The 25,046-nt window shown below is 57.7% G+C and overlaps 2 protein-coding genes across 2 annotated transcripts in view; one reads left to right on the forward strand and one right to left on the reverse strand.

Moving 5' to 3' along the window:
* The window catches only part of LOC105510414, a 6,073-nt gene extending 2,125 nt beyond the window's left edge, over nt 1-3,948 (reverse strand). The window contains exons 1-5 of the mRNA XM_011940176.1: nt 3,845-3,948; nt 3,609-3,690; nt 2,853-2,951; nt 425-500; nt 40-120 (exon numbers count right to left, since the gene is read on the reverse strand). Of these exons, the coding sequence (XP_011795566.1) occupies nt 40-120; nt 425-500; nt 2,853-2,951; nt 3,609-3,690; nt 3,845-3,948 (442 nt within the window). The remainder of the gene's footprint in view (nt 1-39; nt 121-424; nt 501-2,852; nt 2,952-3,608; nt 3,691-3,844) is intronic.
* Nucleotides 3,002-24,880, forward strand: FMNL1 (formin-like 1). The gene is made up of 26 exons (XM_011940150.1): nt 3,002-3,073; nt 8,104-8,187; nt 9,715-9,828; nt 10,867-10,940; nt 11,279-11,362; nt 11,702-11,830; nt 13,801-13,909; nt 14,981-15,057; nt 15,245-15,338; nt 16,352-16,426; nt 16,753-16,863; nt 18,281-18,430; nt 18,919-19,020; nt 19,172-19,424; nt 19,637-19,744; nt 19,936-20,060; nt 20,723-20,925; nt 21,372-21,606; nt 21,757-21,825; nt 22,398-22,478; nt 22,558-22,687; nt 22,832-22,995; nt 23,211-23,312; nt 23,457-23,552; nt 23,789-23,909; nt 24,453-24,880. The coding sequence occupies exons 2-26, from the start codon at nt 8,110-8,112 to the stop codon at nt 24,554-24,556; spliced, it is 2,988 nt and encodes a 995-aa protein (XP_011795540.1). The 5' UTR covers nt 3,002-3,073; nt 8,104-8,109; the 3' UTR covers nt 24,557-24,880.
* Nucleotides 24,881-25,046: the final 166 nt, after the last annotated feature.

Consider the following 25,046-nt stretch of genomic DNA (forward strand, 5'->3'; position numbering starts at 1 on the left):
AAGTATGTCCTGTGAGGAAGTTGGGAGCGGGGCACGCACAGGGGTCCCGAGTCGCCCCCTTCCCCACTGCACGCAGGCCCACCGCCCGGGCGCCGGTCTGGGGCATCTGCCTTTCGGTGTCTGGGGTCAAAGATGAAAGGGTTACAACCTCCCGGGAGCGGGAGACCTGCTGGAGGTGTTGGGTCCTGATTTGTTGGGCGCCTGGGCTGCGGGGAATCGGGTTGTCGGGTTGTCGGGTTGTCGGCTCATGGCCCGGAGCTATCTGTGTTTCTCCCCCGCCATGTGTCAGAGCCAGGGTGCCTGTGGCTCTTATCTTGGGGCATCCCTTCCAAGCCACTGAAGGGAGTAAGATGAGTGAGGGTAGGGTCAGGACGGGTGGGTCGCCCAGGCGAGGGGTGGAGCAAAATCTGGAACCACTCCCCACCGTCGCCTACCTGGGGAATTGGAGAGGGGCGCTGGGGAATAGGCCTCTGGGGAGGAACCGTCAGCTCAGGCCGAGCCTGGAAACAGTCAACATGTTCAGTGGGTTGGGGGCTCCAGAGCAGACTCAGGGGTCCCCAAGACCCTGCATGAGGCAGAAGTAGGGAGAGGAAGAGCTGCTCACTCTCCCTCCCCCCCCCCCAGCCCCCATGCCCTGGCCCTGGCTCCCTCCTCTAACTAATTGCCTGGTGGCCTGCCTGCTGTCAGCCTTCCCTTGCTGGACACTGGGTGACAGGCAAATGAGGCTGTGCCTTCTCCCAGATGCATTTCCCAGTCTGTGCAGACAGCCCTGCAGGCCTGAGGGTGGGGGTTCACCGGAGGCACAGGCCGCAGAGGGTGCTGGCTCAGTTGGTAGCCCTACATCTCCTTGACGTCATTTCCCCTCTCCTGGCCAGTCATTAGGCTGTCTAGATCCTTAGCTTGGCCCCAAAGGGTCGCCTCCTAACGGTTCCTGAAAATGTTGGCTTCTCTCTCCCCCCAAGAGAAGGCTGGGGGGAGTTTGGAGGAGCTATGGGGTGGCGAGGGATCCATCCTTGTGAAGACACCTTGCTTAATTAGAGGAGGGCAGGGACACTGAGGGACGCTTCACACCAGGCGGGTGCCTGACTTCTCCATCTCTCCACCTGCCCTGCTCCCCGCTCCCCAAGCACAGTACTTCACAAAGCGGTGTGAGCAGATGGGGGAGGGGGGAGAATGAGGAGACACAGTCTCTGGGGGCCATCTGGGGAGCCTGCGTTGGTGGTGGGTCCTTGGACTCCTGCCAACCTGGTTGGAGGGACATGGGTCTGTCTTTCCCCCAAGTGTGTGTCTATGGACCTCTTGGGGTGAGGTCCCGACCCCAATCTTCTGTTTAGCACGCTGATGGGGAGGAGCCCTGTGAATAATTCAGACCAGGGGAAAATCCACAAGTCAAATGGTGAGGTTCTGATATGTATGTAAGACTTGCTTGCCCTGCTTGGATTTGTGGCTGTAACTGATTGGCAGGGTCTGACACTAAATGCCACTGGGAGTCCCTGAGTACCAGGATGTGGAGGGGGGACACCCACAGGTGGGTCAGAGAGGGTGTGCTGGTGGAGAAAGTGGAGGTGAGTAGCAGAAATTTAGGGTAGCAGCACCCACCAGGGCTTGCTCCCTACCGGGTGCCCAGGAACCCCAGTGTGTTTATACCGTCTTCCTGAGGTGGCTCAGCCTGTCTTATATCCTGTGTGGGCAGGTTAAACCCAATCTAAGGACACTTGGCTAAGACCCTGGTTCCTCTCATTCCCTACCAGCAGGGGCATGAGGCTTGCCCCAGGGTAACAGCCTTGACCTCTGCCTGAGGCTGCCCAGAGCTAAAGAGTTGGTTCAACCCTCAGGTCTGGCAGTGGGTATCTCAGAGTGGGTCACTATCTGAACCCCCACCCTAACCGCCATGGCCAGAGCTGAGTCCTGTCCTCAGTCAGTGTCTAAGAGGAGAAGAACCTTAGATTGCTGAGGGGATGGGCCCACCGCCATCAGTGGCCCCCAGTCTCGATGGGAGAAGCACAGTCCTGCCCTCAGGGATTTGGTCCAGCAGCCCCAGCCTCTTCCTTCCCATTTTGTCCCTAGTGGGGCGTAGGATCCTGAGACCCTAAATTCTCCTTCCTCTCCTGGCTGTGGGACCTCTCTTGTGGGTGAGGGATGTCCCCACTTACAGCCAGACAGGAGGTGCAGGGAGCCCTTCTCCCATGCAAGGGTGGGTGGTGGGGGGCTACCTTTCCAAGAAAGCTGTGAAAGAAAGGGGTGCCCCCTGCTTAAAATGGGGGTGGAGAGAAAGAGCAGGTTGAGCCAGGGTTTCCGGCTGCTGCCTTAGCAACAGCAGAGGAGCGATGGCTGCCCAGCCCCACGGGCCTGCTGCGATGGTGGGAACACCAGCCGGCGGGGCGCCAAGCTCTCGCCTCTCCCACGCCCATGCCCAAGGCTGGGTGTCTTCCAGCCCCTTCATGCCTTCTCCTGGGAGGCACGCAGGGTCAGGGACTGGGATGACAAGGCGACCTTTCCAGGCGTGCCGGAAGAGCCACGCTTCCACCTGGGCCTGGGACATCCCTGATCTGCCGGGCAGGGAGAATCCCATAACCTTGGAGCAGAGGGATCAAGGGAAGGTGTCAGGGGTGGTGTGCGTGAGGCCAAGAGCCATGCTGGCACAGTAGCAGTGGAGAGGCATTTGCCTGATGGGTGTTGAGCTTGTGCCCAGGGGCCTGGGTGCCTGGCCAGGCTGTGTGGGCAGGTCAGGATGGCCCCATGTTGGGTTTGGGCCTGGAGTCCCGCTTGCAGCTGGGGCCCTTCCCTTCTGGGGCTGGCAGTAAAGGGCAGGAGGGACTGCAACTAAGGCACTGCCCCCCGGCCACTCCCACCTCCGGGATGGGGCAGATGAAGTATGGGGATATGGAGCCATGGGGTCGCTCAGGGCAGAGGATGTCAGGGGGGCTGCGGCCATGTGGTCTGACGTTGGGCTGGTCAGAGGAGAGGGGTGACAATCCCAGCAGGCAGGGCTGGCACACATTAACCCTGGAAAGCCACGGAGGTGGTGGGCATGATTCACAGTGACATCTGGGGCTGACAGGCAGAGAGCTGGGTGAGACGGGCAGGAGCAGGTGCTCTCGGGGCCATCTCTGCCTTTTTCCTGGGAACATGGAGCCCTGGAAGGTGGCTGGGGTGGCCTTTGAGGGGGCAAGGGTTACTTATGGGAAAGGCAGGGACGTTTCCTGAGCTTTGGGGTCATGATGTTTGGGGGTTGAGATTCATTTTTGTCATTACCTGCATGACCATGGACAAGTTACTTAACCTCTCTGAGCTGTAGTTTTCCTCATCTGTAAAAAGAGAATAACAATGGCATCTGCTGGCCTCCTAGGATTGTCGAGAGGGTGAAATAGAGGACTTCGCACAGTGTCTGGCACAGAGCAGATGCTCAGTAGCCACCCTCCACTGTGAGGAAGGGGATAAAGCTGGAGCTGATCTGGTCTTCTCTGTCTCAGGGCCCATTCAGCGGAGGGAGCCCAGACCCTACCTCTCCCCTCCCTCCACCTCCACTACCAAGAGCACCCAAGGTTGCTGTGCATTCCCCAGGAGTCCCAGATCCTTAGCTAGTGAGGGCCAGGAAACCTCCCCACCGTTATGCAGGTCACCAGCAGTGGGGCCCAGACCGAAAACTGCCTGGTGGCCGGAAACCGCCAGAGGGAGGGCCCACCTCTCCTGGAGGGTGGGGCAGCGGTGGTGCTAACGGTAGCAGTGTGCACATGGGAGGGGGAGGGGAGGCCTCCACTTCCCCCTGAGAGAGGGTGTGCTGGGGGGGGGTTCCCCAGTGAGTAAGAGCTCGGTGTGGGCAACAACAGGAAGTGTGGGGCACTGGGTGGCAGGAAGTGGGGCTGGCTGTTCCTGGTTCCTCAGATGGGGGACGTGGGCCAGGCTGTCTGCAGAAGACCCCTGGGGGCCAGGACCCACATTTCCCATTCTCCGGCTGCTCCTTCTTTGGAGGAAGCTGGGTCTTCCTTGCTAGCTTGCCACTAAGGCCACCCTGGGCAAGCACCTTAACCTCCTCGAGCCTCAGTTTCCCATTTGTGAGATAGGGATTATGACAGTATCTATTTTGTAGGCTTGTTGAGGTTTAAATGAGTTTTGATGTAAAGCGCTTAGAACGACACTTAGCACCGAATGTTTGGGGATTGAGAGATTAATTCTGAGTTGAAGAAAAGTGTCTGGGGAACACTTGTTACTGTGACTATTGTCGGTGTTGTTTTTCTCCTACCAGCCCGGATGATATAGGTAGTGGCTTCCACCCTGCTTGCCCTTGTCCCAGCTGTGGGGAGCCTTGAACTCTGATGGGAGAAACTGTTAGCTCTTTGGGTCCTCAGCACCTGATCCCAGGGCTGGGTCTCCTCATAGCTCTCCTGTAAGCCTGGAATTGCTTATAAGAGCTCCAGAAAATCTATAGGCCAAAGTTCAAAAAAGTGGGTAAAATCAATTGTGTTTGGAGATGCGCTGAGAGCGCTACAGCTAAGGCTGAGACCATATAGAGGTGGGCAGGTGGCAGGGAGATGGACGGGGGAGTGGGGGCTGGGGGACAGGCTCAGCTTCTGGGCCCATCGGGCTGAGGAACGCCTGTGGGGCTGGCCTGAGATGGGATTGATGTCCAAGTACAGGGGTACCCTAGGGCTTGAAGGGCTAGGCCATAGGGAGAGATGGGCAGGTGGATTGGGACATAGGCTCCACTCAAACTGAAAGTGAAACCCTAGGGTGTGGCTGCATCCAGATGTGGACGCAGCCCCTTCAGCCTCCTGGGACACTGTCTCAGAAGTCAGCACTGGTGTGGGGGAGGTGGGGGAAGGGCTCTTAGCAGAGTCTTTTGGGGGCTGGCCTTAGGTGAGCAGATGCTGGGGGTCCCCTCTCACACCCAGGGCAGGGAGGGAGGAGAACGGTCCCCACACATTCTAATAGAAAGATGTGGGGAATCAGTTCCTTTTCTCGGCCAACCCTAAAAGATGAATCCTGTCTCTTTCCTCATCTGACCCAGAGCACTAAAGGCAGCAGGGAAAGTAGGCTGAAGGCTAGTTAAGGTTTGGCCAAAGCCTTGGAGACAAGCCCGTGTTTCTGGATGTTTTCACAAACTTCTGCTCACTCTACCATCCCCCACCCCGGGGTCTTCCATGGACCCCTGCCCCTCCACCACTCCTGCCTCTGTGAAGTGCTTCTTCATATTGTTAGACCACCAAAGAGCTTTGTTAAATCCAAACTCAGCTTCTCATTGAGTGTTCCAGGAGCTCCGTGAGTGTGAGGCTCCGGGGAGGGAGTGCGCCCATTTTATGGAGGAGGAAGCTGTGGTCCAAAGGGGCAAAGAAACTGTAGGGCTAGCTGGGCCCAGAGCCTGGGTCTTTTGAAGCCAGCTCTGGGTCCTCCATGTGGCAGCTCATAGCTGTCCCTCCCCGCCCCCCTCAGGAGGCAGGTATCCTGCCCACCTGGACTGCCAGCCCCTCCCCTCCTACTTGAGCACTGTTAGCCAACTCTCTGTGTGTCCTCCAGCCCCCATCCCAGCTGCCTTGCTGAAGGCCCTGGTCTGGGGGTCTGTTCCTGTTTTCAGGATGGCCTCACCCCACCCCGAGTGAGTGGCATCTGATGGCCCCTCTCCTACTCCCTGGAGTGCCCAGCTCCTCGGTGGGCACAGCCACAGCTGAGGAGCAGCTGCTAATTAGTGTTCGGCGCTGTCAGAGCTATTTTTGATTTCTGAGGCTAAATTTAGCCCGTCTGGCAGGCTGGCATGTGGGCCTGGGGGCCTGAGAAGGCCCAGGTGGGGAAGGGGCATGGGCGCCCTGCCCTCCACCACTGTTCAGACAGGTGCTCCAGGCCCCAGCAGAGGCTTCCCCTCCACAGTAACAACCGGGGGCTCTCCTGGGGGAGTGGACCCGGGTGGTGGCTCAGAGTCAGCTCCAGGCTCAAAGCCAGCCCAGCTCTCCTCTTACTGGCTTCATAACCTTGGGCAGGTCACTAAACTAATCTGTGCCTACACCTGTGAGATGGGAATGTTAACGGTGCCAGTGATGGCAGTGAGGGTGGAAGGCGGTCGTCGGCACGCAGGGCTCGGAGCAGTGCCTTGCACAGTAGGCATTCTGGCGGAGCTGGCTACCTGACTGTTGGGGATGTCATTATGACTAGTTACTGCCTCTGGAAGTGCTGCTGGGGCCATTCCAGAACCAAAAAGGTCCCTGGGTGGGTGAGGGCCTGGGAGGATTCACGTCGGGAAGCGGCTGTCCCCTCTGTGACTCCGTGCTGGGCTCAGCCGTCCCCTCACTCCCTGGCCGCCATCTCCGTCTTTTGTGCCGGCCACGGCTCCAGTTTCCCTGGCACTGCTGGCCCTGTCTCCCCTCTTTGTCCCTTTCTTCCACCTTGCTCCCACCTTGGCCCTGCCCCACCCTTTGTCCCTGTGGGGTGGGGGTGACAGAGAGAGATCATCAGCAAGATGAATCAGAGAGAGAGACAGACAGATGGACAGAGACAGAGAGACAGAGAATGACCCCACCTCCTTGGCACTCCCGGGCGGTCTTCCCCTGCCCGCTCCCCCCACCGCCCCGCCCCTGTGGTAGCCCGAGCTGTCCTGGCCCTTGGAGGGCTGGGGGAGGGGGCCGATGAGACAGCGGTGGTTTCCTCAATCCAGGCTCACTTTCGCAACGGGGGAGAGGGATGACGTACTCCCACCCTCCCAGTCGCTGGGGGCGGGGGGCCTGGTGGAGGGGCAGTTTCACCTCTCCAGTGGGGCCTGGCCGGAAAGCTTAAGCAATGGAGGCTGAGCGCACCCAGCTTCCTGTTGTCTGGGCCTGACCCGAGACAGTGATTTTGGGGGTAAGGTCTGGCTGGATCCCCAGAACTAGGCCCGGCACCCTGGAGAGGAAGCTGGCTGGGGAGCCTCAGGTGGGTGTGGCTCCCTGAGTGCTCCAGCTGTGGCCTCTCCTCAGAGCCACATGACTGAGGGTGTGGAGCGTGAACCACCATGGCTGGCAACAGGAGCCCCTCGGGGGCTCCCACATCCCCGATGGAGACCCTTATTCAACTCAGAGCTCCTTGAGGGCAGGAATTGTCTGTTTGGGCCAGACATATAAAAGGCTCTCAATAACCTGGGGTTTACTAAATTGAAGGGAACTGGCCTCATCTTTTGGGTCTGTCAGGGAGACAAGCCACGTCTGGGGGTCCAGAAAGCCCCTGGTGCTATTGACACCTGGTTGATTCTGCAGCCCTGGGCTGGCTGTAACCTTCTCTGTGGTGGCAGAGGCACCACACCCTTGTCGTCTGTGGCCAGGGGAGGAGGAGGACCCAGGCGGAGCTCTGTTGACCTTTCTCAGCTCCTGGGGGAGTCCCAGCTGGGCGGCCCACACCACAGACCCAGGACATTGACTCTTCTCCCCAGTGCTGTGGCGGAGTGACCTTCCCCCCAAATCTCCCCACCCCTGAAGCTGTGATCTGGAACTCCCTGCCTGCTGACATGGCCGCCGTCAGCTCCCCCAGCCCTCTCCCTCCTTTCTCAGCTTTCTCCCCGAGATGGGAGGGGGCTGGAGAGGGATGAGGAGAAGGCTGCTGTCCACCCTCCTTGCAGGAGGTTTTCTGGCATTCGTGAGGCACTGGTGCCCTAGGCCTGGTCTGTATACACGTGGGATCTGGTGGCACGTGGAGGTGGGCCACTGGCCACTGGCCACACTTCGGCCTGACTGGTGATGGCTCCCGTTAGTTTCCCACCAGAATAGGGGAAGAGATGATGCCCTGACAGGGAAACTGGAGCCCAGAAGTGTCACAGGTCCCCAGAGAGGTAGGCTGACAACCCACGTACCTGTCTCCACACGAGGCAGGCCAGGGAGGCGGCGTGGGGGGTGACACAGCGCAGGCAGACTCAAATTCAAATCCTGCTGTCCCTTCTAGCTCGTGTGCCCCAGGAAAGGTGCTCTGTCTCTCTTGGCCTTGGCTTTCTCATTGGATACGCTACTTATCTCCTAGGGTCAGAGGATTCGGGGGGTGATGTACCTCCTGGGGAGCCAAGTGGGTTCCCCCGAATGCCCATTCTCCCCTCCCCCCTTGTTGGGGCCCCAGGCTCAGGGGTCTTACTTTGTCCTCCCTCCCTCTCCCCAGAACTGCATGAACTTGCCCCCGGACAAGGTCCAGCTGCTGAGCCAGTATGACAACGAGAAGAAGTGGGAGCTCATCTGTGATCAGGTAGGTGCCAGCACTGCCCAGCCACCCCTCCCTCCCACTGTCAGCACCCAGCCCTGACCAGGCTGGGGCTATGGGGAGAGGGGCACCGCCATACTGCCCATAGGACCAAGACTCTGCTCGGTGGCCAATGTAGCACCTGGGGAGGGTGCTGGGGTCTGTAGGACTCCCGAATCCCCTTCTCTTGAACTCCCCAAAAGAACTTGTGAGTCATGAGCAGGGCTGGGTCAGCTTCAGAGGAGCTGGCAGGACTGGTTCAGGGGCACTGGCTGGGGCAGCTGGGGCCTTGTCACTGTCACCGTCCCCCTTCTGAGCTTCCTGAGAAACCTCTCTGGACTGGGGAAGGAAGGGGGCAACCCTGGGGTTGGACATCTTCACCTGACCCCATGGGAGGGAGGGGGGAAGGGGCGGGAATTCCTGCCCTTTTACCTTGGGTCCAGAGGAGCTGCAATCCACCAGCAACTCCCCAAGGCCAGCCACTTTGGGGCCCTGCTCTGGTGCTCCGTCCGGGCGCCTGGGCTCACGGGTCACTCAGCTGCCCCTGCCCCTCCAGCTTCAAGGGCTGTGGTCAGCCATGGGCAGACCCTCTCCCAGCGCCAGGCTGGGTGGGGCTCGGCCGCTGCAGGGATTCTGTGAAGGAGGGAGCTGCAGAGGCTGGGGGTGGGGAGTTGGGAGCTGAGAGCCTCCCCTGGGAGCCAAGGCTGGGCCTTCGCCTGCTGTTAATGAAGCAGATGGCCTGAGCTGGCTGGGCAGCAGTCCAGGGGTAAGGGCTGGGCAGTGGGAAGATGGTGGGGAGCTGCCCCTGGAGGCTCTGGGGCTGTGGTAGGGGTCCCCTCGGAGCAGCTCGGCCTGGCATCTCAAAGGTTGGGGGCTCAAAGGGCTGGAAGAAGTGAAAGTCTGAGGGGTGGCTTGGCGAATCTGAGGGGTTTGGGTTGGAAGGGTGGGGGCCCCTCTGGGGAGGGGTCTTTGCCATGGTCCCTGCCTCTTTGTGTCAGTGGCCGCTGGAGCCTGCAGTGGGGTGGGGGAGTTAGGAATTGCGTCACTGAGCACAGGAGAGGAGCACACAGGTTCCTGCCAACGCAGGCCTAACCCCTGCATAGTCCACCCCAAAGCTGTGTCAGGGCTGTGGCCTGGGAGGCCATATGGGACGGGCAGACTAGGCCTAGGCTGGGGGTCTTTAAAGTGACCCGATGCTAGCTGGGCGTGGTGGTGCACACCTGTAGTCCCAGCTATCTGGGAGGCTGAGGTAGGAGGATCGCTTGAGCCGGGGAGTAGGAGGCTGCAGCGAACTGTGATGGTGCCACAGCACTCCAGCCTGGACCACAGGGCAAGAAAAGAGAAAGATAACATAAAAGCAAAGAAAGTGGCTTGGTGGACTGTTTGGGTTTATATCGTTGGTATTTCACAGGCGTCTTAAGAAAGCCTGGGACCTCAGATCAGAGCTGAGAATGGAACACTGGGACGAAAACTGGTCATTTGCCCTGGGGTAGCTCTGGTTGGTTTTCTGTACACCCCATTCCATCTCCCCAGGAGCGGTTTCAGGTCAAGAACCCCCCCGCAGCCTACATCCAGAAACTGAAGAGCTATGTGGATACTGGTGGGGTCAGCCGAAAGGTAGCAGCTGATTGGATGTCCAACCTGGGGGTACATGTCTCCCCTCTTTACCCTGTCCCTTTCCTCCACCTTTTCCAAGCTCTGGACAGCTAGAGTAACTGTGTGTACAGACTTTTCTATGTGCATGTGTGGGTGCATGTATGAGTATGTGTGTGTGTGTTCGTGTGTGTCTGTGTATTTATAGGCGACGAAGAGTGCCCTGGGCATGCCCTTTAGACATTCCCCTGTGCATCCTGTGTGTGCTTACGTGGACACATTTTGTGTGCTTATACTGTGTGTATACACATGTGCAGCCCATATGTCCATACTTAGGTGTGTGTGTATACTATGTGTACTTTGTCCACTTATGGATGTGTGTGTGTGCACCCTTGAGTCTGTATACAGGAGAGAGAGAGAATGTGTGTGTCCGTGTATGGATGTGTGTGTGTGTGCACCCTTGAGTCTGTATACAGGAGAGAGAGAATGTGTATGTCCGTGTATGGATGTGTGTGTGCACCCTTGAGTCTGTATACAGGAGAGAGAGAGAATGTGTGTGTCCGTGTACGGATGTGTGTGTGTGCACCCTTGAGTCTGTATACAGGAGAGAGAGAGAATGTGTGTGTCCGTGTACGGATGTGTGTGTGTGTGCACCCTTGAGTCTGTATACAGGAGAGAGAGAATGTGTGTGTCCGTGTACGGATGTGTGTGTGTGTGCACCCTTGAGTCTGTATACAGGAGAGAGAGAATGTGTGTGTCCGTGTACGGATGTGTGGATATCCTATGTCTGTATTTAGAGTGCATGTATATGGATGTTCATGTGCTGTGTGTGCACACACACCCTGCCTCTTTGAGTGTGCGCATGTATCAGGGGTGTGTGCACCCTGTGTGTCTGTGTATGGGGGAGCACACGCAGCCTGTGAGTTCTTATTCTGCTAGGCAGGTGTGTGGAGGTGGTGGGGGAGGCTGAGCATGAAAGGCCACTTGTACCAGTTGGAGGAGGGTGGGCGCTGCTGCCTGCTGCCTCAGGACTTTGTGGGCCTGTGGGAGGCTGGGCTCCACCCACCAGCCTTCCCTGTTCTCGGTCCCCAGTTTAAGAGGCGAGTTCAGGAGTCCACGCAGGTGCTACGGGAGCTGGAGACCTCCCTGAGGACAAACCACATTGGGTGAGTGAGGGCTCAGATCTTCCTCTCCGGGACTAGGAAGGCTGTGCTTCGAAGCTGCCCCTTCCTACTCCCCCTGCCCCCCACACAGGGCTGTGCTTGTGGACCACCTCCTGGGGGTGTCCAGGACAGCTTCCCCTCCCCCTCCTGCCCATGCTCTGACTGCCACCTTGAGGCATGGCTGAGCTGTGGGACCCACCTAAGTCTCCCAGAATCCTCTGGTATCATTGGGTCTTTGGGGGTTGAAAGGGCACGCCAGGGGCCCTTGCTGTCCCTGTTCTGTGCCCATCTGGGGCAGGACCTCCTTCCTCGCTGGAGCTCAGGGAGCCCTGTGCCCACAGGTGGGTGCAGGAGTTCCTCAACGAAGAGAACCGCGGCCTGGATGTGCTCCTCGAGTACCTGGCCTTTGCCCAGTGCTCTGTCACGTAAGCCTCCTGCCCCCAGGCCTCATGCCACTCCTCAGAGCTTTGATCCCCGTCTCCCTGTGTCTCACCCACTCCCCTGGCCAGTTCCAAGCCGGGCAGCCCGAGTCTACCCTAGAACCCTGCATTTGGCCTTGAGCGATGCCCCTTCCAGAAGCCTGTCCCCGACAGGGAGGGGTGGCCTCTCTTCCACCACTATGTTCAGCACAGTGCTAAGAACACAGCCTCCTCCTCCTGCTCCTTAGTCTCACCTGCAGGTCTGTCTCTCCTTGCGTTTCTTCTGCCCCCTCTTAAGTGGTCCTTGCAGTGTTGGCCTCCAGCCCCATTGCATCCTGTCCCCAGGTATGACATGGAGAGCACAGACAACGGGGCTTCCAACTCAGAGAAAAACAAGCCCCTGGAGCAGTCGGTGGAAGACCTCAGCAGGGGCCCGTCCTCCTCCGTGCCCAAAAGCCGCCACCTGACCATCAAGTATGTGGGCCACAAGGTGGGGTCGTGGGAGAACAGAGAATTCAGCCCCTACACTGCTGCATCTAGCCAGCCCACCCAGGGCCCTTGGGGTTGGTGAGAGGGGTAGCCAAGCATTAGGGGTCAGAGTAAGGGACTCATACAGAGTTTGGGACACCAGTATGTTAAGAAGCCATCAGGGGTGGGGCTGGGTGCCGTAGCTCAGGCCTATAATCCCAGCACTTTGGGAGGCTGAGGTGGGCAGATCATTTGAGGACAGGAGTTTGAGACCAGCCTGGCTAACATGATGAAACCCCATCTCTACTCAAATACAAAAATTAGCCGGGTGTGGTGGCGCACGCCTGTAATCCCGGCTACTCAGGAGGCTGAGGTGGGAGAATCGCTGAAGCCCAGGGGATGGAGGACGCAGTGAGCCAAGATCGCGTCACTGCACTCCAGCCTGGGTGACAGAGTGAGACCCTGTCTTAAAAAAGGAAAGAAAAAGAAAAAAGAAACCATCAGGGGTGGGCACCTAGAAGTTGGAGTCTGGATGGGTCTGGGATAAGAAGGGAGTTTCTGGGTTGGTGGGACCCCTCTTGTACGCATCTAATCCCCTGTTTTCTCCCATGCGGCCTCCAGGTGTCCCCCTTCTCCCCGGTACGTAGCCACCTAGGGGCAGGTGCATGCCTGGCTGACTCCCTACCAGGGTGGTGGCAGGGTAGGATGAGGTATTCAACTGATGTCCCTGGGTTCAGTACTGTGGCTGGGTCCCTCCATCCTAACACGGGCATCTTGCTGGGAGGCAGGAAGCAGGCAGTAGATTGACCCTAGAGCATCTTGTGGATCCCCAGCTTCCTACTTTGGGTCTAGGGGATTGATTGCATATTAAGCCTCAAACTTTCACAATATGTTATTTGTCCATTCATGCAATTATGCATTCAACAAACATTTATTTTTTAGCACTTAGTATGTATGAGGTGTGTGGCAGGTGCCCAGGAGACAGGTCACTCTGCCCTCAGGGACCCACAGTCTAAGTGGGGGACAATTTAGTGTGACAGGCTGTCATGGAAGTATGCCTGGGAGCTCTGAGAAGGGAGGTGGCCACCACTTGGGGCATCAGGAAGGCTTCCCAGAAAAGGTGACACTGGCACTATGTCTCACAGACAGATACAGGCTTTATAGGCAGCCATGGGAACAGGGAAGGGCATTCCAGGCAGAAGGAACAGCATGAACAAAAACTCTGACATATTAGCACAATGACGGGAAAGGGTGATGTGGCAGGAGGGGGTGAAGGCGGGGCCTCCCACTGTTAGTGGGAATGTGATAGAATCGTCAGGGAGACTGATATGTGGAAGTCCGGGTCGGCAGTTCTGCAACAATGAAAACATCACACATTTGTTGGCGAAGAATAAGGGAGTACAGTCATATAGCACTTACTATGTGCCAGGCACTGTTCTAAGCCCATTTCATAGTCCCAACAACTCTGACAGGAAGCTACTATTATTAGCATTCCTATTCTAGAAGCGAGGAAAGTGAGGGACAGGGAGATTAAGTGACTCGTCTAGTAAATGGTGAGCTGGGATGCTCCTGAACCCTGGCGCGTGAATTCAGATCCGCCTCTCACATTGGAAGATGAGCCCAAGTCGCCATGAGCGCCACCTTGTGGTGATCCTTCCCATGTTTCTTCCTTCTGTAGGCTCTTGCCCTACCAAGCCCCTGGGAAGCGTCTTTGCTTCCCGTGTCCCCCATCCTCCAAGCATGCCAGACCCCAGGTCTAGCTTCCGTGTCCCTGCTCCTCCAAGCATGCCAGACCCCAGGTCTAAGGACTGAGGAAGCCTGCCTCCCCTCAGCCAGCCTCTTTGGTTGGGTAGACGGGATGTGGTGCCGTCAGGTTCCGTATGTACCTCCTCTTACCCCAGAGGCCATCTGAGTGGTGGGGGAACAGGAAGCTGGGACTCACTCTGACCCCGCTGCCTCCTCCACACCCCGCCCAGGCTGACCCCCGCCCACAGCAGGAAGGCCCTGCGGAATTCCCGCATCGTTAGCCAGAAGGATGATGTCCACGTCTGCATTATGTGCCTGCGTGCCATCATGAACTACCAGGTCAGCCGGGGGGGTGTGGGACTGGGGGACTAGGGAGCCCAGCCTGTCCTCACTGGGGGCTACACAAGCTGCTGAGGCTCTGCGATCCACTGTCCCTTTACCCTGTGCTATGCTCGGGAACTTGCGCATCTGGGCTGTTGGCTCGGACTTTTAAGGCTGATGTGTGTTGAGGGGAAGCCCACGTTTTTGCTGCCTCTGTCAGGTTCTCTGAGTACCCCTGCCCACGGCTGGGACATGGAGGAGCCTCACACAGGGACAGGGCACACCTACCACGAAGGGCTGGACAGAGGGCCAGGGGAGAACAGTCTCAGGTCGATTCATTTGGAGGCCCGATGGGTGAAGCCGGGCCCTCTTTTACTTAGCCAGCCTTTAAGACAGCTTCACGGTGTTCAAAGTGCCTGACGCTGGCTTTTGGAAACACAAAGGTATTTTAAAAAGAGGCCAGGTGCAGTGGCTCATGTCTGTAATCCCAGCACTTTGGGAGACCGAAGCGGGAGGATTGCTTGAACCCAGGAATTCGAGATCAGCCTGGGCAACATACCGAAACCCCATCTCTATGAAAATAAAAAAATAAAAAATAAATAAAGAGAGGCCAGGTGTGGTGGCTCATGTCTGTAATCTCAGCACTTCGGGAGGCCGAGGCGGGCAGATCACCTGAGATCAGGAGTTTGAGAACAGCCTGGCCAATATGGCGAAACCCCATCTCTACTGAAAAAAATACAAAAAAGATTAGCTGGGGGTGGTGGCAGGTGCCTGTAATCCCAGCTACACGGGAAGCTGAGGCAGGAGAATCACTTAAACCTGGGAGGCAGAGGTTGTGGTGAGCTGAGATGGCACCACTGCACTCCAGCCTGGGTGACAGAGGGAAACTCCATCTTGAAAAAAAAAAAAAAGAGAGAGAGAAACAAGGCCAGGTTTTGGTGGCCACAGAAGAAGTTGCAGTTGGATATGAAGAACTTCCTAAACTTGAGGGGCGGTTAAAGATCAGTGTGGCATGGCACTGACTCTGCTGGGGTGCCTGAAGTCCTGGAGGGCCCTTCCTGGAGACACTGACTTCTCCTCTCTCCCCAGTCTGGCTTCAGCCTTGTCATGAACCACCCAGCCTGTGTCAATGAGATTGCTCTGAGCCTCAACAACAAGAACCCCAGGTGAGGTCCAGGCCCCAAACCTTTCCCATATCTAGAATCTTCTCCTACTTAGCCCCTTACTTACTCTGTCCTCCAGGTCTCAGAGGCTCATTTCGCACCCGCTGTGCTCCTCCTAGCCAGGCCTGTGCCCACCCTTGCTGCGGGTCCTGCCTGTTCTCAAGGGACAACCTGCCCTTTCTCTCTCCAGAACCAAGGCTCTGGTGCTGGAGCTGCTGGCGGCCGTGTGCTTGGTGCGGGGAGGACATGACATCATCCTTGCAGCCTTTGACAACTTCAAGGAGGTACCAGAGTCCCTCACCCAAACATGCACTTTCCCCTATGGTGTTGCTTGGAGTCTTGTTGTTGGCAGCTGTGGCCTTTGGTGGAGGCAGCTGGGGACGTTGGGTGGACATTTGGGGAACGCCCAAAAGTTGAAGTTGAGCCACATCACTGGCTTAACAATCTGGGATGGGGAAGTTCTGAATGGAAGGTGCAGGATCAGGTAAAGGCACCACCTGGGTGGGGGTAGGGACAACTACAGGGACCTGCTGAACCTCTGACTCAGCCTTGCCAGATCCAAACTAGCCTTGGTTCATACCTCCAGGAGTTGTGGACTCTGGCTAACAGGCGTGCAAGAAGTAGATGTGTGGGGATGCATAAGATGCATAAGATATCTTCATTCATTCATTCCTTTAATGAATATTTATTGAGTGACTAGTATGTGTCAGGAACAGGGCACCTGGGGCACATCAGTGAACAAAGGAAACCAGACAGGAAAGGACAGAAACGATATAATAAACGAGCAAATTACATAGTATGTTAGGAAATGATAAATGCTGTGAGAAAAAAGCCAACAATGTTGCAGAGGGATGGGGACAACATACCGAAACCCCATCTCTATGAAAATAAAAAAATAAAAAATAACTAAAGAGAGGCCAGGTGTGGCGGCTCATGTCTGTAATCCCAGCACCCTGGTTGCAGGGTGGTCAGGGAAGGCCTCACTGAGAAGTGAGATTTGAGCAAAGCTGTGAAGGAAGCAAGGTAACTGGTGTGGAAATGAGGGCTCTCCAGGGAGTTGGAACAGTAAGTGGAAAGGCCCTGGGGTGGGAATGTGCCAGGATGCCAGTGTGGCTGGAGTGGAAAAAGTGAGGGGGAGTGGGAGATTGAGAAGGAGTGGAGGTTTTGAGCAGAAGAGTGATGTGGCTCAACTTCGAATTAACTGGAAAGGAGCCTGTTGAAGCACAGGTGTGGCAGCCAGAAGGTAGCTTAGGACGTGTGTCACTGGGCCTCAGTGAGAGCCATTCCCTTTACCCAGGTGTGTGGGGAGCAGCACCGCTTTGAAAAGCTGATGGAATATTTCCGGAATGAGGACAGCAACATCGACTTCATGGTGAGCTCAGGAGCCCAGCAGCCTGAGGCCTGGGCCAGGCCCTCCTGGGTGCAGGGAGCAGCTAGGGTCCTGGGTGCTGGGCAATGGGCTCTGCCCCAGCAAAGCATAAAGACTGAGTGGTCAGTAGGGGAAGGGTGGATGTTGGCAGGGGGCTGGGAGTTAGTGGAGTTAGTTCACATGGAGGTGAAATGTTGGGCAGGCCAAGGCTGGGAGTTAGTGGAGTGAGAACTGGGGAGAAGGAGCGAGGCTTGGGGTAAATGGAGGTGGAAGGCACTGAGCAACGCCACCTAGAGGATCATAGATCTGCCCATGTCCCTGGCTCCCAGGTGGCCTGCATGCAGTTCATCAACATTGTGGTACACTCGGTGGAGAACATGAACTTCCGTGTCTTCCTGCAATATGAGTTCACCCACTTGGGCCTGGACCTGTACTTGGAGGTACGCCCTGTACTGCCCCCCAGACTTAACTGCCTGCCCACTGCAGAGTATGGCTGAGTGGTTAGCGGCATGGGTGCTGGGGTCAGGCAGACCTGGGTTTAAATCCTGGCCCTGCCATTTCCTGCCATGTGACCTTGGATAGGTCTCTTCCTCTCTCTGAGTGTCAGTTTTGCCATCTGTCAAATAGGAGAATCATAGAAGATCATCTTGACTCTAAATGCATAGGCCAGTGCCTGGCACATGCCAGGCCCCCAGTCTATGGAATTATTTTTGCAGGCACCAGAATAGGTCAAGGTGGCCCAGGGTCTGGCTCTGGGAGCACCAGCCTCAGACAGGTGCTCTGACTCCAGCACATAACGGGGAACCCAGAGATACAGGGTGGAAGCAGGAGTTGGCTCATGCTGGATGGGCCCAGGACATGGAGGAGTTCCTTGCCCTGGGGAAGGTGGGTAGAGCAGCTTGGTGCTTCCTGGCCCAGCCTGAGCAGAGAAGCTGCAGCTCCTTCTCTGCTTCTTTTAGGAGGTTTCCTGGAGGAGCGGGGCTTTCGGGGTTGGATTTTTGAAAGCCAGGATTAAGAAAAAGTAGAGAGCAGACTGGCGGGGGGTCTATCCGTACAATGGAATATTATTCAGCCACAAGAAGGAATGAAGTATTGACACATGCTACAACATGGGTGAGCCTTGCAAACATGCTAGGTGAAAGAAGCCAGACACACAAGATCACACACTCTATGATTGCTGTTTTTTTTTTTTTTTTTTTTGAGACGGAGTCTTGCTCTGTCGCCCAGGCTAGAGTGCAGTGACACGATCTTGGCTCACTGCAATCTCCACCTCCCGGGTTCAAGTGATTTTCCAGTCTCCCGAGTAGCTGGGATTACAGGCGCCTGCCACCATACCCGGTTAATTTTTGTATTTTTGGTAGAGACGGGGGTTTCACCATGTTGGCCAAGTTGGTCTTGAACTCCTGACCTTAGGTGATCCGCCTGCCTCAGACTCCCACAGTGCTGGGATTACAGGTGTGAGCCACCTCGCCTGGCTTTCTATGATTGCTTTATATGAAATGTCCGGAATGGGTAAATCCATAAAGATGGAAAGTAGATTAGTGGTTGCCAGGGACTGGGGGAGGAGAGAATGGCAAGTTACTGCTGACGCCTATGGGGTTTCTTTTTGGGCTGATGACAATGTTCTGGAATTAGATAATGGTGATGGTTGCACAACCTTGTGGCTATACTAAGAATGACTGAATTGTATACTTTAAAATGGATTTTATGATATGTGAATTATATCTTAAAAAATAAAGAAAAAGTAGGCTAGGGCTCAGGCCCCTTCCTCTGGGTGGCAGTGGTGGTGGGGGGTTTGGAAAGACTCCTTCCACACGCATACCAGGCCTCACCCTGCTCCTTCCATCTGGGGGACAGAGGCTTCGGCTTACCGAGAGTGACAAGCTGCAGGTGCAGATCCAGGCGTACCTGGACAATGTTTTTGATGTGGGGGCGCTACTGGAGGACACAGAGACCAAGAACGCTGTGCTGGAGCACATGGAGGAACTGCAGGAGCAGGTGGCACTGGTGAGAGTGGGTCCTGACCCCAGCCTGGCACATCATAGGCCCACAGGGCACACGCAGGCATAGGCACTGGGCAGCAGACAGTGTTCTAGTTGTGCATTGGACGTGCTGCCTGCCTGGCCCCAGAGCCTCGCCTGAATCCAAAGCCTGAATCTGTTGGGTGTCTTTCTCAATGAGTGTGGGTGAGTGCCCTCACTGACAGGCCCCTCCTCTACCCAGGCTCAGACCCCAGATGAACTGAACTGAATGCCTGGGGCCCCTCCCAGCTCAGTCTCCTCCTCTCCCTCCACCTCCCGCATCACTGGTACCTTGGTTTCCTCTCCTTATTTGCTTGGGTTCGAGTGCCAGGCTCGGCCCACCCTTGGCACCTGGGCTGAGCGGATCTGGGAGCCTCCCCCAGTCTTCTAGGCAGGCATGCCTGATGCCGCCCCCTCACCGGCGGTGCCAGTGCCGGGCTGCGGGTCGGGGCTCACCATGTGCCGGTGCTACAGCTGACAGAGCGGCTTCGGGACGCGGAGAACGAATCCATGGCCAAGATTGCAGAACTGGAAAAACAGCTAAGCCAGGCGCGCAAGGAGTTGGAGACCCTGCGGGTGAGGCTGGGGCGGGTGGTGGGCCGGGCACCCAAGAACAGGCCAGCTGCGGCTTCTAGGCTTGACATCTCCCTCCACCCCGGGAAGAGGATGGGGATTTGGTGCCAAGGAGCCTGCTGGTGGGCATTGACCCCTCCCGTGGGGTTCGCAGGAGCGCTTCAGCGAATCGACCGCCATGGGCGCCTCCAGGCGTCCCCCCGAGCCTGAGAAAGCGCCTCCCGCTGCCCCGACGCGGCCCTCGGCCCTGGAGCTGAAGGTGGAGGAGCTGGAGGAGAAGGGGTTAATCCGTATCCTGCGGGGGCCGGGGGATGCTGTCTCCATCGAGATCCTCCCCGTCGCTGTGGCAACTCCGAGCGGCGGTGATGCCCCGACTCCGGGGGTGCCGACCGGCTCCCCCAGCCCAGGTGCGCAGGAGCTTCAGGCTGGCGGGCATGCGGGGCACGGTCTGGAGGGGAGCCCAGGGGCATCTGTGGCGGGCAGAGTTGGGCGAGGGAGGTTTGGATTGTAGGCTCGGCTCAGGTAGGAGCGCATGCGTAGAGCGGGGAGGCGCGGAGGAGCCCACCCAAGCCAAGGAGCTGACTCGCGCCTCCCGCCCGCCCCGCCCTCGCTGGCTCAGATCTCGCACCTGCAGCGGAGCCGGCTCCCGGAGCAGCGCCGCCGCCGCCGCCGCCTCCGGGAGGTCCTCCTGATGCTTTAGGAAGACGCGACTCAGAATTGGGCCCAGGTAAGTGGAGTGGACCACCTTGGGCCCGGGACTTGGGGGAGATGGAGGGAGGGACCTGGGCCTCAGTGTCCTCCAGAGTCTTCTGCCTAGGGGCCTCCTACTGCCTCCTGGCTGCCCCGTCAGCCCTCCCTGGGCCCAGGTTCCCTCCAGTACCCCCAGTGCTCACCACTCCTCCCAAACCCCCGTCCCAGGAGTGAAGGCCAAGAAGCCCATCCAGACCAAGTTCCGAATGCCACTCTTGAACTGGGTGGCACTGAAACCCAGCCAGATCACCGGCACCGTCTTCACAGAGCTCAATGATGAGAAGGTGCTGCAGGTGAGGGGCCCTGCCTGGCTCCGCATATGGGCACTGGAGTCAGAGGGGGAGTTGCCTGGATCAGGCTGGGCACTGGGGGTAGTCATTTTCTCCAAGTCATTTCACAGGTGAGCAGGGGGAGGCCCAGGGATGGGCATTAAGCCAGGCTGGACCAGTACCTCTAACAGGCAGAATCCTGCCTTCCCAAACGCCTTCCCCTCCATCCCTGCAGAGGGGTGCATTCCCCCATCCCACTCCTTCTGCCTCCAGGCCTCTTTCCTCCCACTTTCCCACAGGCAGCCAAGGCTTCAGCCCTCCTGATTCCACTTCCAGTTTTCCAAAAGGATGTGTTCTCTTGCCTGTAGGCCATTGTTGCCATTGTTCCATGCTGTTCCCTCTGCCTGGAATGTCCTTTCCTTTCTCCTTTTTATCACTGGCCAGTTCAGCTCTTCCTTTAGCTGTCCTGGCCCCAAGTCTGGGTCCCCCGGGTTAGGCAGCCCTCCTCCTCCAGGCTCCCTGTGCTTCCCCTGTGCCTCCCATCAGGGCCTGTGGTCAGGCTGGGTTACTGGTTCTCTGCTGGTGGCCTGATCAGGGCCTGATGGGTGGCTCCAGCACTGTACTCAGCCAGGAGAGTGCCAGACCCTGGCCCCACCCAGCCCCACCTCCTCACCCTGTACCCTCAGGAGCTGGACATGAGTGACTTTGAGGAACAGTTCAAGACCAAGTCCCAAGGCCCCAGCCTGGACCTCAGCACTCTCAAGAGTAAGGCAGCCCAGAAGGCCCCCAGCAAGGCAACACTCATTGAGGCCAACCGGGCCAAGAACTTGGCCATCACCTTGCGGAAGGGCAACCTGGGGGCCGAGCGCATCTGCCAGGCCATTGAGGCGTGAGTGTCCCTGGCCTGGACTTGTGGGCAGTCCGGCCCCTCTGCTAGGCTGGGGTTGTCAGGCAGATCCTAGTAAAAGAGCCTCAATGGTGAGCTCTTTCATCAAGCTCCATACCAACCCTGGTCCAGTAACCTTGTCCCCATTTTAAGGTGGAGAAAACTGAGTCCATGCCTAAATTAGGATGTCCCACTTCCTCCCTGCCTGTTTGCCTAGCTGTGAGCACCCAGGCTGTGGGATTTACAGCTGGGCGTCTTCCACTGATGTATGATGGGGACCCCAGCTCTCCAGTTCCCAGTTTCTCTGGATTCCTACCTCTTGCTCTCTGAAGCTGTTGGCAAATAGAAAATACTGAAATTCATTTATTCAATCAAGGCAGGGGTAGCCCTGCTCCCAGGGACTGGTGGGTATGGATGATGCCCACTCTCCCCTCTCCTCCCTCCCACAGGTACGACCTTCAGGCTCTGGGCCTGGACTTCCTGGAGCTGCTGATGCGCTTCCTGCCCACAGAGTATGAGCGCAGCCTCATCGCCCGCTTTGAGCGGGAGCAGCGGCCGATGGAGGAGCTGTCGGAGGAGGACCGCTTCATGCTACACTTCAGCCGCATCCCGCGCCTGCCGGAGCGCATGACCACACTCACCTTCCTGGGCAACTTCCCAGACACAGCCCAGCTGCTCATGCCGGTGTGGGCGGAGCGGGCAGGGTGGTGTGGCTTGGGTGGGGATGGGCAGAAGGCACCTCCCAGCCTGGGCTGCAGCAGGGAATCTGGGAGTACTTGAGTCTCCAGATGGAGGAGGCCCCAACTTATCTTACCTCCCCCATCCCACCCCTAGCAACTGAATGCCATCATTGCAGCCTCAATGTCCATCAAGTCCTCTGACAAACTCCGCCAGATCCTGGAGGTGAGGGGCCAGGAGGTGGGGCCCACCCTTGCCTGTTCCGGATAGTGTGAGAGGGAGACCCAGGCCCTGGCCACCTGCAATGCAACAAAGATAATGTTCCCACTTCTCATGTACATGCTGAGGAGGACAGATCTAAGGGGGGTGGTGAATGGGAAGGAGTACAGCAGCTGTGTCTGTAGCAGCTCACCTGGGACCCTGCCGGAGGGCTCAGTCCCCTTTAGCGTTGCTCTGTGAGCAATGTCACCTGCTCAGTGGAGGGCCCAGGAACCAGTAGAAATGGCTGGTGGAAAGGCAGTGACCACACAGTCTCGGAGGGGATGCTGGCAACAAGTTTTTGGTTGGACAAGCAGAGGACAAAATTGGGTGTGCCCATGGTGTTAACTGTGCATATGTGTGAGACCTGTGTGTACACATGTACGTGTGCTGTGAATCTGCGGGGCCTGTGCGGGAGTACAGTAGGGGCTGAGTGTGTGGGGCCTGCTCCTTGCCACCTCTTCTCCTCCTTGTGCAATATATTTAAGCAGTGTCCTCAGCCCTGGCATTCTGCTGAGCCTTTCCCCTGCCTCTCCCAGATCGTCCTGGCCTTCGGCAACTACATGAACAGTAGCAAGCGTGGGGCAGCTTATGGCTTCAGGCTCCAGAGCCTGGATGCGGTAAGGAGGGGATCCTGGCTTGGGGGCTGGGGCTGGGGACTGGCTGGTGGCCTGTGACTTACAGCAGGTCCTTGTGCAGCTGTTGGAGATGAAGTCGACTGACCGCAAGCAGACGCTGCTGCACTACCTGGTGAAGGTCATTGCTGAGAAGTACCCGCAACTCACAGGCTTCCACAGCGACCTGCACTTCCTGGACAAGGCAGGCTCAGGTAGGGGGTACACAGGTCCTTGGGTGCGGGGAGGGGCCGTGGGCTGGGGTAGGTTGGGAGAAAGCTAGGTGGCCATAGGATATAATTGGTGGGAGGACTGCCTCTCCGATTCACTGACCTGATACTGCCCCATCCCTGGCCCAGTGTCCCTGGACAGTGTCCTGGCAGACGTGCGCTCCCTGCAGCGAGGCCTAGAGTTGACACAGAGGGAGTTTGTGCGACAGGATGACTGTGTGGTGCTCAAGGAGTTCCTGAGGGCCAACTCACCCACCATGGACAAGCTGCTGGCAGACAGCAAGACGGCTCAGGTGTGCCAGGGCTGGCCTCACCTGGAGGTGGGGGATGTAGGAGCACTAGGTAGCCCAGCCTGGAGGGGTGTGGCTGTAGCTGGGACCCCTTGGGGGGATGCAGCACGAACGAGGGGCCACCCTGCCTGGGAGAAGCTGAGATCAGGTGGCCAGTGTCTTGAGGGGCACAGGCTGTGAGAGGTCTAAGCTGGGGGGCTGACAGGCTGTGCCCGCAGGAGGCCTTTGAGTCCGTGGTGGAATACTTCGGAGAGAACCCCAAGACCACATCCCCAGGCCTGTTCTTCTCCCTCTTTAGCCGCTTCGTTAAGGCCTACAAGGTATTTGGGACTGGGGCAGGCTGGGAACCCTGTAGGGCACTGAAGCCTTTCCACTGGGCAGCGGAGGGGTGGGACTGCTTCTGTTTAGGGGATGGGTAGGGCAGTAGGGAGGGCCACCCTCATGGAGACTGCCTTGGCCCGCAGAAAGCTGAGCAGGAGGTGGAACAGTGGAAAAAAGAAGCCGCTGCCCAGGAGGCAGGCGTTGATACCCTGGGCAAAGGGGAGCCCCCAGCACACAAGGTAGGCAGCTGTTCCTGGGCTTGGTACTGGGCTGCAGGGATGCATGGCATCTCATCACCTTCTGGTGTCACCCCCACACCCTCACTGTTACAGACGGACCCTGCCCCAGGAGCCTGGGATGGGAAAGGGTTCTTTCTGCTCAAGCCAGCTGTCCTTGCTGTGGGGGACCAGGCAGATATTCCAGGGTTTTGGTGGTGGGGAGGCCTCCTGGAGCTGGAGCTATATATTCCCCCTAGTCACCGCCAAAGGCCCGGCGGCCACAGATGGATCTAATCTCTGAGCTGAAACGGAAGCAGCAGAAGGAGCCACTCATTTATGAGAGCGACCGTGACGGGGCCATTGAAGACATCATCACAGGTAAGGCTTGGCCAGGCCTTGGTCTTATTCTCAGTCTGTCCTTCTATGCTGTCTTCTGACCCAATCCCCTACCCTCTGGGGGACTGGCTGCCACACTGCTTCTTGCTACCTTTTCTGTTTTTCTTTCCTTTTTCCTTTCTCTACTCTCCTTCACCCGCCCCACCCCCACTCAGTGATCAAGACGGTGCCCTTCACGGCCCGTACCGGCAAGCGGACATCCCGGCTCCTCTGTGAGGCCAGCCTGGGAGAAGAGATGCCCCTCTAGCCCCTCAGGTACCCAGATGACCTGGCCTCCGATCCCACGCTGCCCACAGCCCCCGGGACCCTTGGGGGAACTGAGGCATGCTGCCTTCTCCTGGGCCAGTGGATGGCTGGGATGTGATTTGGCGGTGGGGGGGGGAGGCGGGTCTGGCATACATAAACGGTACCCTTGCCATGTGCACGCAATCTTGAGTCCTTAGGAGGCTATGGTTGTGCCCTGGAGCCATGCTCCCAGCTCTGGGCAGACTCCTGAAGGGTAAATGTGTCTCCTTCGGCTGCCAGATCTGCGGAACCAGCCCTACATCCGAGCAGACACAGGCCGCCGCAGTGCCCGCCGGCGTCCCCCAGGCCCCCCACTGCAGGTCACCTCCGACCTCTCGCTGTAGCCGCTGTTTCTGCAGGTGGATTCTTCTGCAAGGGTGTGGGGCCGTGGACAGGCTGAGGCTCAAGGAAGGTGGTCCTCAGCTCGGCTGGCCGGGCAGCCCCTCCTCCGCTGTGGCCCGCCTCAAACGGGCTGGTGCATCCTCCTCTTGCCACAGAGGGCAAATGCTGCTTGCAGCACCCACCTCAAAGCCCCCTCCAAATAGCCATACTTAGCCTCAGCAGGAGCCTGGCCTGTAACTTATAAAGTGCACCTCGCCCCCGCAAGCCCCAGCCCCGAGGACCGTCCATGGACCTTATTTTTATACGAGATTAATAAAGATGTTTGCGAAAGATACGCGTCGGCTCAGTGCCCGCCGCAGCCTGTTTCGCTCAGCAAACGCTTTACTTGTACAAGCTCTTCATAGCAGGCCTCTGCAAATCAGCGGGCGCCTGGGAGAAAGACTGCTTCTTAGCGGCGAGGGAGCCCGGTTTGAGGGGACGGAGGCTCTCGTG

The sequence above is a fragment of the Colobus angolensis genome, unplaced genomic scaffold (assembly GCF_000951035.1).
Source record: "Colobus angolensis palliatus isolate OR3802 unplaced genomic scaffold, Cang.pa_1.0 Scaffold187, whole genome shotgun sequence".
NCBI lineage: Eukaryota > Metazoa > Chordata > Mammalia > Primates > Cercopithecidae > Colobus > Colobus angolensis.